Here is a 12,756-nt window from a genome sequence, read left to right as displayed (position 1 = left end):
GGGAGGTACCCCTATCTGTATGTACCGACACAGACTGACTCAAAGGTTTAAGTATTTTTTTTAGGAGAAATGTGGCTGCACGGGCGGAGCTACATGTAGCTCAAAGGGGGCCATGCCCCCCTCACCCAAAAAATTGCAAAATCCATTGACCAGCTACTAATTGATGTTTAGAAATTAAAAATAGTATGTTAAGCAACATATTAGTACGTTGGCGGAGCTTCTTAGAAAACTTTATTATTATTTTTTAAATAACTTCGTTACTTTGTTTGGGCTGCGTAGAAAAAACTTGATAGCCGGTTGTTTCTCCTCCTCCTAGCTTAGGGAGCTGGGCCCTGGCCCATCGCATGCACGCAGGGAGAGAGCGGCCTACCACACACACCTTTGCCACCGTTCCTAGGACGAATTCGAGCGAGGGAGACCCGAAAATGGAAAAAAAAAAAAAGAGAGCAGGCAGCCAGGCAGGGAAGGGCGCGGCGCTGCGGGCCTAACGTCGAGGCACGCACCCCCCGCGGCCACGCCACGCGAGTTGGGGTCAAAGGTGAAGGAGCGCGCGGGGGAACGGGGGGCGCACGCGGGACGGGCGCCCAAGGTGACAGCGGCAAGCTGGGCAAGCAAGCGTGCCGGCGCGGCCGCCGATCCTGCTCGTCGCATGCCGGAAAGCTGCTCCGGCCGCTGCGCACTTGCCCACGTCCCGGTCCCAGCGCCTGGGGTGGTGCAGGGGGGGAAAATCACACGCCTAATAACTTCCTCGCAGCCTTTTCACTTGCCCGGCCGTCCCTACAGCTGTGCGGGATCTCGTACGACGCCGCCGCGCTCCATCCCCCGTCGAGGCGGCGTGGTGGAGGACCCGGGATCCGGGGCGCGCAGCCGCTCTGGCCTCTGGCGTTCCATGATGTCAGGCAGGCACGAGCGCGCGACGGGCCATCGAGAGCGGGTTGCTGCCAGGATCCCACGGAAGAGAACCGGGCCTCCCGTTCCATTCCGCTTTGGCCGGCGGGGGCGGGGACGGCCCCCACCTCCCACGGCACTCGGGGCAAAGCAAAGCAGAGGGGCAGGCGCCGGCACTCATGCCCGTCGCGAGGCTCGCCGCACGCCCCGTCCCCCCACGCGTGCCGCCCACTCCGCGCGCCGCACCCCCGCCCCCCCCCCGCGTCCCGTCCCGTTCCCGGCCGGCCAGCCAGGCAGCCAGGCGGTTCCCAACCTGGCACCACGCACCCTCCAAGGGCAGCGGACGAGGTAGGACTGAAAGCTCATGATGCAGCCTCTCCTCCAAACAATCATGAGCCCGATGCACACTTGATGAACAAGGCTCCAACAGGGGAATCCTTGAGGATACTCTACCATCTGGCTGCTGCGGCTGGGACGTGCACGTAGAACAGTGCGCCGTTTCCAGTCGAATACAACAGTAAATACGTAGTACACCAAAGGAAGCAAAGCGTTGCTCATCATTGCAACGCGCACAAAACCGCGGCAAAGCGAGCACACTTGCTTACAAATATGGTAGTGGCGTATGTAGCGGGAGAAGAGAGAGGAACAACAAAGCAGGGGGGTTGGATGACGGCGTTTGAGGCTGAGCTCCACATCAGGCACACAGGGGAACACTTTGCTGGAGTGTTGGACCGGTTGGAGTTGGACCCCAGGAACTCACCATACAGCCGGCAAACCTAACCTCGAGCCATCTCCTCCGCTTTGGCCTTTGGCTTTGGTAGTTAGGTCAAAAAGCCATGGGCGCAAACAGCACAACAGCGCCCTTTGCATGGGATGGGCTCCTTTCCCTCCCACCCTTTGCTGCTTTGGATCACGCTCGGCGGAAGATCCTTGTAGCTTTGCATAAACATATTGTTGCTCTATCAACGCCATGATGCCCTTTTGAGGAAGGTGAGGCAGGAGGCACTGAGCCACCGACAGGGACTCCCTGGGACGGAGAAGAAGGTCGATGCTGTGGCAGAAAGATGGTGGTAGTCTGCTGGGCTAGCTCATCACCGGAGAGTGGCATGGCGAGCTAGGTGGGTCTTGTGGCCTCCAGGACTAGCACTCCACCACAATGAAGGAAAGCATTGCATGCCACGGTTCAGTTGAAGTAGCATTGCCATGCTGCATGTTCGTTGTCCACTTCATCTTTAAAGCTTTCTTCTGGGTACAGGGGAAGCTACGCAAGCACCACTGGATCCATTTCTTCTTTCATTTTGATCCAGTGCGGCCTCATCAAGCACCGAATTGAGCTCCTTTGGCATCTTCACCTTATTACTAATACTAGCACTTTATGCATGTAGAAGCTAGTGGCTTCAATAACCAATTACAAGTGTCCAGCAGGAGCTAGAGCGAGGCAGCTCCCAGCGTCTTGACCTTCAATTTCAGGTACTGCAGGTAGCAGATTGCTTCGTCAAGAACGGCTGTGGCGTCTTTGGCGATGCCCCCAGGGACGATCTTCCTGAGCGCAGCAACAGTCTCTTGGATTCTCTCTCTTCTCCGCTTCTGATCGTCGGGGTTGTCGCCTTCTGCAGCTTCACCTTCCCCCAGAGCAAACTTGTGGTCGCTCTCCACTTCACCAATGCAACAGGACTGTGCATCACAGCCATTGGCAAGAAGCTTCTGTTCGATGGAATGATCGAGCCTTGCTGAACTGGCCGTGTCCACAACAGACTTGTCAGTGCCAGAGCTGAGCCTTCTCTTCTTTGCCGGTTGCGCAGAACCTGCTGCACTAGCACCAGCACTGGCCACTGATTCCACACTCAAGGTGTCATTCTCAGCAGGAGATGGCCTCCTAACTCTGTTGAGTTCTTGCACCTTTTCACACCCTTCATCCGAGTCAGAATCCAGGAGTGCATTGATCTCATCTGTGTTCTCATGAATACCCTCGGTTTCTTCTGCTCCAACATCAGTTAGATTAGTCTCATTGCTACCTTGGAGCTCTGGCACAGGATCCAGCGTCCCCTTCCTCACCAAAGGAGCTGCAATAGGAGTATGACTCTCCTGGTAGAAAACCAGAGGTCTCTTATGTGAGGGATACAGTGCAGACAATTCCAAACTGGGCACCAATGTCGTGACAAATCTCGGAGCCATTGGAAGAGGTCTTTCAGCAATGGATGCTGTGAAAAATGGCACAGGTGCAGCAACTGTGTTCAGACATGTAGGCAATGCCACCAAATTAGCGTCAACAAGCCCAACATCAGGTGGGCAGATATTGCCTGCAGAGCTTTCAGTGTTGAATTTCCATGGAGAATTAGGCCAATGGCACCAAGGATTATCCTTGTCCCCCATGAAGAAACAACCACCAAACAATACCTGAGATTACCAAGCAGAAATTGAGCATCAGTATAACCATATCAAACAACAGGTAGCTGCAACATGAACGAGAGAAGGATATATGTAATTACCAGCAGAAAGTTCAGATGAACGGGAAATTCTCCCACTTGAATTGTGATGGAGAAAAACCTAAAGCAGAAAGTTTCTTCAGCAGCAAATGGAGAGCAGAGCGAAGCTACGTCACGGGCTTGAGGAGATGGCGGAAGTACTCGGCCTACAGAAAATACGCCCAAGCAATGTCAGGATCGTCAGGTGAAGAAAGGCAACTCTTTAACAACAGCTGGCTTCTTTCCACATTACCTGGCAATTCTGCAGCGGCTGGAAGCAAGCAAAAACTCTCACAGCGATTCCGTTCTCATGCTTAAACACGCGGAATCTCGTCTGAGCAGCTGCTTTCCACACCATTAGTACTCCACTCCGTTCTCCTCAGAAGCTTTGGCCAAGCAACCACAGCACCTTAACAGCAACGCCAGAGACAGGATGGGGAAGTTGTGAACTGCATTCGCAAGCCTATGAATCGGGAAGCGCGCGAAGGAAGGTCTCCGATAGCCACGGAGGTGATTTACAGAATCACGCGGCAGTAGAGGTTCAAGGAGATCCCCCTGCGGAACACGTCGACCGAAAGACCGAGCCACCGCATGCTGCCAGCGCACCACGCTAGTGTCAAGTCGCCAGCTCTTCTGCTTATTTTTCACCGCAAATTACCTGCACGAATGGAAATTCGGTTCTTGGTAAGTATATCGATACATAACCACCCTGAGATGTGCAGTAGACGATAGTATTTTGCAGAGCAGAAATCTGATCCCAGTAAAATCTGAGAAAAATGAGGCTAATAAAGTGGATTTCAATGTCCAACCCATTCAGGCTAAAATGGGGAGGCTTGCTCAAAAGGTCCAGGTTCCGTTAGAGCAGAATATGAATCCATAAGCATAGTCAGTCAACACGAAGCAAAGGTTTAACTACGAGCGGAATTTACACCGGGACAGCTGCTGGAGAGAAAAGGAAATGCTGGGTCTTTAGCACGCTTTTCCTCCCGTTGGACTTGAACGCCACACAAATAAAACCTGATAGTAAGCCTTGGAAGGCCCGATTCCAACACAAGAGTGTACAGATCGATCTGGCCATTTAGGCGGACCCGTAATTGAGCGGAAGGGAGCGCAACGGAACCCAATGCGAACCCCCACACGAACATCTCGGGGGGGGGGGGGGGGGGTGGAGCTCCAAATCACCAACCAGTTCGACACCATTCTCAACGATGACCGCATCGACGAATTTGGGACCGAACCTACCAGTAACCGACGGCATAGCACACAGAAAGCCTCCCTCAGAAAAACCACACGCACAGGCAGGCCAGGGCACTCACCAGATCGAGCGCCGCGGGAGGGAAAGCAGCGGCGACAAGCCGGATGGAGCGGAGGGGAGGCGACCGAGGGTGAGGGGGGTGGGTTGAAGAAAGCACGCGCGCCAGAGACGGGGGCTCTGCAAGGAGGAGCGTGCACGCCTCGGACTGGAGGCGAGGCGTGCGGCGCCTCCGTGGGGAGACGACGAGGCTGTGGGCTGTGCGTGGCCGCGCGTGCTGGCTCACGAGAAAGGCAGAGGCGGAGGCTGCGCGGAGGCAGGGCAGGCGCGTGGAGTGGTGGAGTCTTATGGGGCGGGCCTGGACGGAAATACCCCCGCGGCGTGCTGGTATTTGCGCGCGTGCACCGTCCGAGCCGTGCCACGACGGCGAGCCCGGTGGCTTTTCGGAGGGCGCCCGCGGTGGCCATCATTCCTCCAGCTCGGCCGCTCGAAGATTAGCATCGCGAAGGAAAAAAATCTCCAGGAAACGTCAAGACTCGAGCGTATGATTAGCGACGCTTGAGCCTAGCTTTGTTATCAACTGGTAACATGCACTGTAGACGCCGCGCGTATTCTTGGACAGGACACTTGTCGGCAGCCAAGTGGTAAAACGTCCAAGTTCTCCGTGACGAGGGGGCTATGACAGAAGAAGCTACTCTGCTGTTACGGCCCCGGAACTTAATTTCCAGGTCTGTAAGGTGTTTTTCTGCTCCCTATTTTAATTCGACTTCCAGTTTGTTTGGCTGCTACTACTTAGTATGCATACTAGCAACTGTATGTATTCTAGATGGCCGTGGATTTATAAAGCTGGTGCACGATGGGCTAATGGCCATCATTTTTCCCAATTCTTAAAGATAGAGAAGAAGGGTGGGGAAGATGCGGGCGACGCAACGGAATTCGTCGCTTTTCCTCGTCGGGGGAAGAGGAGGTGGGTTTGTTTGTTTCCAGTGCTCGAATAGCTAGCTAGGTTTGGTAGTGCTACTAGGTCGTAGCTAGCTAGGAGTGCAGGAGGAGGAGGATACGCATGCTGCATGGGCATGAAGTCAGCGGGCTCGGCGGCACCAAACCGGAGTCCGCACGCGCAGCGGAGGTTGACGAGTTTGCAATACTCGCGACATGATGCACGGGCCTTCTTTTGTACGTGGCAAGCCACCTTCCTCCTTCCACGCATGTTTGCATGCATGATGAACTATGGGAATGGAATCTTCCAAGGTACCTTACAAATTGTTATCATGATCCGTTTGGCACTGCCAAATAATACTAGTGTGTCGTTTTATTACCCACCGTGTCGCTTTCTATTACGAACAGATTACTGCCCTTCTCAAACAAACACGTTTAAAGGTAGTACGTAGTTGCCACCGTAATTCGTTAACGCCCAGATCCCCCCCCCCCCCAACTAAACAGCACCTAATTAATATGATTTTTTTTTGAAGGAGGCCTGATATGATTTTACTGCTATGCAGGCGGCGCATGACTTGGAATGGGAGTGTTTTTTTTTCCAAAATCGGAATTGACTTGTGGTTTCATTGGATGCGATCCTCTTTTCGATCTCAGAATTTTGAGCTGCTGGTAGTATGAGAGCAACTTTATTGCTTTTTTGTCTCAAAAAATGGAGCACCAATTTAGTTCCGTCGTGTCACTCTCAAGATCAAGCAGAATGCGCCACTCCAGTTAAGCTGCTAGCATAGCATGCGGGTGGCTGCGACGCTGACAGGAGAGGAGGAAAACACATCAGGAAGAAAAAAAAAAGGAAAGGTTGGGCGGTGGAGATTAAAGATCCCCCGCCCGGCCCCAAAGAAGCACGCGTGCAGCCGCAGCCGGCTGGTTTCCGGCAGGACCATCCACTTGCACTGTTGCATTTGCATTGCATGTCCCGGAGATGCCGGGCCTGCCTGCAAGAAAACAACCGCATGCCTCGAGCCTCAAGGCTCCTGCGAGGCCACGCCAAACAAGCCTGCCTGCCTGTGGGTAGGGTGCGTGCTCGACTGCTCGGTGAGGGTGAGGGTGAGACGTACCCCTTCACTCTTCTCCTCTCCTTTATCCTCCCCGGCTCCACCCCACCACGCCACCACCCAAGCATCAAGCGTGGAAGCATGCATCCATGCCGTGGCATGACATGCATGTCCTGCACGCTTTCCCACTCTCTCTGTGGCTGATGAGCGAGGAAGTGAACTAGTGAAGTGAGCATGCATGCATGCACTGAGCAAAAGAAAAAGAAGAGAGAGAGAGGGGTGAATGGAAAAAGAAGGCGGGGGAAGAAGCCATAGAGCAGTAAAGGTCTCATTGGTTTGGTTCCAAAATTTGATTTGCTAAAGTTTTGGCAACTATAAATTTTAGCATTCATTTGGTTGAAATTCGGAAAAGTAGCCTACTTCACAAAGTACCTGCTAAAATTTTGGTAAACAATTCTTACCACTGTTTTGGCATGCCCTAGTTTTAGCAAGATAAAATTTGGAAGCAAACCAATCAGGCTCTATAGCCACGCGCATTTTGTATGGTAGCCCCATGTATGCGTATGCGTGTCAGCGTGTGGCCGCGCCCCTCCCGGTAGCTGCTGCCTTTTTCTCTTCTCTTTCTCCTGCCCAATGGATGGGTGGTGTGGTGGCATCAATTGTCCTGCAGAGGCAGAACCCCCTCCGTCGCCGTCACTGTGGGGGCTCCGCCAACTTTGCGACCTTGTGTGTGCATGTGTGCGTGTGGTACTGTGCACTCTGGTGTGTGCGCTTGCATCTGGTTGTTCCTGTGGAGGATGGGGAGACGGCAGGCATGCATGACGAACCCGCCGGGCATTAACTCCTTCCTCTGCCGCATCCGGTCTCTCTTCTTTTTCGATTGCTTTTTGCCCTCTCCTCTCATGCTGGTTCTTGTTCCCCGTTCCTTTGCGAACGACGATAAGAGCCCGTAGATAGAGGGAGGGAGGTGGAGCTCCATGCCAGCTGGTACAAAGTCTACTACACAGTTGCGAGGGATTTCGACACATCCACCGTGCCGTGGTTCGCTCACTCCGCGTCCACGAGGACGGAGAAGCCGACGACACAGGACACCGGCTGTGGGCCCCCGCTCCGTTCTCCTTTCGCCGTGCGTAGACGTGCTCCCCTTTTTTCATCGCAACGCAGCCAACAAGGTAACGACTGGATCGTACTCGAGTTAAGGTCAAAGCTGAGAGGGGCCGGGGCCGACGGCCTAATTTCTGTGCCCATACCCCGGCAGCGGCGGTAGTACGAGGACTAGTGGCGCGGCGCCGTCGCCCGGCCGCTAGCTAGCTTTTACCTGCTACGGCGTCGCCGCCCCGGCCCGCTCCCCCATGCATTGCCGTCCATCGTGGTTCGTGCGGTACTTGCACGCGTATCCCAAGCCGTGGCGTCGTCCAGCCTACCACTAGCGGACCCATGGACCGAGTCCATCTGCGACTACGATGCATCCAAAACACTACGTTCACACCATCAGGAATGCAAATGAGTAGATAAATCTGATTTCTTAGACACTTTGATTGATCATCCAGCACGCATTCGGCGGAAGTTTTATTAAATTTTCAATGGAAAGACAAAAGAGAAATGCAGCGTTAAGATACAAAATCAAACTTGAGATCTCTGACCATGATGCTGCAATATTCAAAATAAAAATCTAAGAAACCAAAACGGATGGGCAAACTTTGGAGTGTGGCATATAATATAGTAAGACAAGCGCGCGTGGCCGCGTATCAATTTGTAGAGAGGCCATAGTTTCCGAGTATTTAAAAGACGCACGCACAAAAGGGAGGCCACGCACGCACGCCGAATCTGAAGAACCTCTAAAGCAGAAGATTTGGGGCCTAATAGTTTATCTCCCCCACACCGTCATTACATTGGCACTTCTCCTTGCCTGCTGCTCCCCTTTATCTGCACCTTTTTTCCACTTTACCCCCCCTCTCTCTCTCTCACACACACACACACGCACAGAGAGCAGAGAGAGAGAGAGAGATGCATGATTAGCAGGAAGGATTAAAGGCACCCTCAGGCTAAACTAAAGCAAGCGTGTGGTTGGCCACTTTAACTAATGAAGGGCGGATTGATCACAAACAAACGGATGCATGGCAACAAAGGCAGGCAGCTGGTCAATCCGGCCGGCCGTGCAGTGGGGCGCAGCGCGGGTCTACTCCATCTTTAATTCCGGTCTACTCCTCCGCTAATCCGCTTTATTAGCGCGTTAATTACTCTGCAGCAGCCCTGTGGTGGTGGTGGTTAGCTTAGCTTGCTTAACCTGCAGCGCAAAGCATGAGTGCGGGAGAGGGCCGGGCGGGCCGGGCCAGGCCAGTAGTAGCTTTATTAAAGCCCGGGCGGCCTGGTGATTGCAATTGCATGCATGCACCCGCAGCAGACTAATCCAATCCACCCTAGCGTGGGGTTAGTTGCTCCCGGTGATCGATCTCAGCTATGGATTAACGAGCTACCAAGTCTCTGATGACCTGCTGGCGCCTCTGCTCGTCAGTGATGCTACTAACCTCATGTCTGCAGCCGACTGATGCTTCATGCTTGGTGTAGTTGCGCGTAGGTGCTGACGCGACGTGTCGCACGCGAGGATACAGCGTGCGTATAGCTTTGCCCTCGATCTTCTCGACTTTTCTGGGTTGTGGACACGAGGATGTGTGGCGCAGCTTCTGCTTCCGTAGTCCGATAAACTATGCAGGGGTTGGTACTCATGAATCTTTGTTGAGTGATGACGTGAATCACGTACGCACCCACGCGTGCTGCTGCTACCTGGCAGTACTTCCACGGTCCCAAATAGACTTTTAGCTTTTCTAGATTTAAGATTTATACTCTTTATTATGCATCTACATATAAATAATTATGTTTAGGTGCATAACAAAGACTACAAATTTAGAAAATCAAAATAACTAATAATAATTTAAAATGGAGGGAGTAGCTTCTAATTTACTTGACCGATCAAGCTAAGCCTCTCTTTTTTTGCCTGGACACAATAATTGTGCACGCCAATTTTCTTATCCTACGAGCTGTGTATATATAACGTTGCATATGGGTTACGCTGGTCATTTTATTACATGCCTTAATTTCCTAGAAAAGATATTACATGATGAAATGTTGCCCATAGTAAATCTGGTAAACGTAAACCGAAGGTTATATATTTTTGGATAAAGGAGATTTTGCTATGATACACAGATGCTACTAATTAAAACAAATAATCCAACGAACGGGAAGAGAGATAGAGTACACCCATATGGAGGTTACCAAAAGAAATCTTTTAGCCTCCCTCAAGGATGCATAGTCTCTTACACTAACTCGGTATAGAGCTAACGAAGCAAAGAAACATAGCAAACCATGCCAGATGATGCTTGAAAAATCAAGGAACGCACACAGCCTATTAATAAAATCTCAAATCATGCTAGGCGGTCTATTCCTACAATAGCTAGTAAGATGGCCCCCGTAAATAGCACAGATAACTAGTCTTTCACCAATTGCATCTTTTTTCCATCACATGTCATGCACAGGATCTATAAATTCACTATTGCAGCTGGTATCACCCACTCGCAATCTGATACATGTTAACTTTTTTCTCTTTCTTTTGATTATTTGTTTTACGTACGATACTACTATTAAATTGTGCTTCTCTGTTGCCATTCTAATGAGTTTTCGTGGTTGTTGGCATGCTCCCCTAAATTGCACAACGATGCGACTCCTTCTAGCGTGGCTTTACTCGGTCCACATGGCAATGCGACTCCTTCTAGCGTGGCTTTACTCGGTCCACATGGCAATAGAGTGATTCGTCATATGATTGTATAGCCTAAATCATTGTGAGATGTTACTAAACAATTCTTAAGCCAATTGAAATATAAAGGATAAATATCACACTTTTACAATACTTAATGGATGAAAATACACTTCTTCCTTTTAATTTCAAGATAATGTATAAATTATTTGTATTCAACAAACTCTTTTCATTAACCTAAACCATTAGATGATTATAGAAATCAATATGCTATATATTTTTCTATTAGCTTGTTGATTTGAAGTCATACTTTTAAGTGTAGCTTAAAATAAATTTATTCTATATGGACTATGTCGGTACATACAGATAGGGGTACCTCCCGCTAGGGTGTCCAGGCCTTCAGCTTCCCATAATCCATACTCCTCCTCGCCCCTGGGCCACATGGCATACGGCCTCCGGGCCTGACAGCTGGGACCGCGGTCTCCGGACCCTCCCCCGAGCTCCATAAGGCCCGGGGTCTCTGCACACCCAGGTGGGCGGGAGAGCTCTCGGGTAGCCCTTGCGCACCCGGCCTCCCCTGGAGGTCCAGGGCCGCCACGTGTGATGACCGGACCATCACAGGCCAGCCCACTCCGACCGGCCTCGGGGGCTCCGGGCCCCCCTTCCCCCGGGAAGGGGTCCGGTGCCGCCATGTGTTGCCCAGCGGGAGGAGCAGGGCTGGCCCCGCCGCGTGCCTGCGGCCCGAGGCCCCTTGCGGGTCGCCTCCCCACCTACCAGCATTTAATGCGGTAGCTGAGTCGGGCGCGCCAAAGTCAAAAGGTGCGGCCTGCCACTGACACACGGGGCAGGTAGGCTGACACCACGGTAAGCCCGCCCGTTCTGAAGGCGGCGCGTCATATCACCATGCACAGTGCGCGGGCTGTGTACAGTCCCGTCACGGCGCTGCACGGGTGATGATGGCCTGTAATAGGCGAGCCACGGCATGCGCTGTAACAGTGCATGCGCGACGGGTCAGCGCTGCTTCACCGCCTGACGGGAGGTTCCATCTCAACAGTGACAGCACGGCTACACTATTATGCGGCGCTGACACCGGACACTGTGCAAGACAAGGCTGTACACGGCCATATCCTGGCTATGGATACGCACATCAACTTCTCGATCGAGAGGACTACGGAGAGGAGCTCGAGGAGAAGACCTCCTTATCTCTCGTAGAACGGCCCCTGTTGGCCGGGCCCACCTGTCGGGGTCCCGCACAGTGTAAGCACTCCCCTTGAACTATAAAAGTGAGAGTGCACTCGTTAGAAAAAAGGGCTCAGCAATCAGAAACACACAAGCTTATGCTGCCTTCCATTTAGGCTCACGCGGCCAATACGACACCAAAGTGGACGTAGGGTATTACGCCACGGCGGCCCGAACCACTCTAAAACCCTTGCGTCTTTCCTGTGTTCATTCGCATACCGATCGAGCGTTCCTTAATCCCCTCCAAACCCATCCTTAACTAAGATTAGGCGGGTGCTTTCCGCCACCCGGCTGGAGAATTCCTCCGACATTTGGCGCGCCAGGTAGGGGGTTAGGTTTGGTTTGCGCTCGGTCGACCTTCACGGCCTCAATGGCGCAGGAAAATGGTCACCATGACCTCCAGATCGGTGAAGAAGTGGCGTCAACGGCGCCACACGCCTCGCGCCATCCCGCCTCCAGAGTGGCCCCGCGTGCTGCTCCACCGTGTGCAGCGGAGCGGGCCTCAGTGGCCCAATCGGTGCTCCCACCGAGCGGGCCCCTCATGGCAGCCAGGGAGTTGCTCCGCAACCCCCCTGGCGAGACAGCGTCGCCAGACGCGCACAGACAATGGCGTGACGACGTCGACCGTCTCCTTAACCTGGCACAGGCTTCCCCAGGCTCGGCGGGGGGGTCTGTTTCCAGGCAGCGCCGTCGCCAGGGCGGTGCGTCCGGTTCCGTGCACTCACCATCCGTGAGGAGTGCACGGACCGAAGACCTCCGGGCGGAGCTCAACCGCAGGCATGCGGGAGAGGACGCCAGGGTCTCCATCGAGCGGGCGCGCAACCGACGACTCAATATTGAGGGTCGGAACCTCGCGCCCGAGCTCGATGCGGCTGCGGCCAGGCCGCAGGGACTCCCCCAGGCGCCGGTGTTGGGCGTGGGCTGCGCAGCGCTCGCAGACCACCTTCGCGCGGTTGCATGGCCGTCCAAGTTTCGGCCTCACCTGCCGGAAAAATATGACGGGTCCTCCAACCCGTCAGAGTTCCTGCAGGTCTACATCACCGCCATCACGGCGGCTGGAGGTAACGAAGCTGTCATGGCAAGTTACTTTCATGTAGCCTTGACCGGGCCAGCCAGGACCTGGCTCATGAACCTCACCCCGGGATCCATCCAGTCCTGAGGTGAGCTCTG

At 53.3% G+C, this 12,756-nt stretch overlaps 1 protein-coding gene across 1 annotated transcript; it reads right to left on the bottom strand.

Moving 5' to 3' along the window:
- Positions 1 to 1,296: 1,296 nt before the first annotated feature.
- Positions 1,297 to 4,907, bottom strand: LOC112875530 (transcription factor SAC51-like). Its single transcript, XM_025939408.1, has 4 exons — positions 4,670 to 4,907; positions 3,607 to 4,011; positions 3,378 to 3,520; positions 1,297 to 3,285 (listed from the first exon to the last, which is right to left on the bottom strand). The coding sequence occupies exon 4, from the start codon at positions 3,259 to 3,261 to the stop codon at positions 2,317 to 2,319; it is 945 nt and encodes a 314-aa protein (XP_025795193.1). The 5' UTR covers positions 3,262 to 3,285; positions 3,378 to 3,520; positions 3,607 to 4,011; positions 4,670 to 4,907; the 3' UTR covers positions 1,297 to 2,316.
- Positions 4,908 to 12,756: the final 7,849 nt, after the last annotated feature.

The sequence above is a fragment of the Panicum hallii genome, chromosome 9 (assembly GCF_002211085.1).
Source record: "Panicum hallii strain FIL2 chromosome 9, PHallii_v3.1, whole genome shotgun sequence".
Classification (NCBI taxonomy): Eukaryota; Viridiplantae; Streptophyta; class Magnoliopsida; order Poales; family Poaceae; genus Panicum; species Panicum hallii.
This window is presented reverse-complemented; position numbering and strand designations above follow the sequence as displayed.

Bases quoted from the DNA above. Each gene is read 5' to 3' on its own strand.
- LOC112875530 (XM_025939408.1), bottom strand. From the start codon at position 3,261: ATGGGGGACAAGGATAATCCTTGGTGCCATTGGCCTAATTCTCCATGG.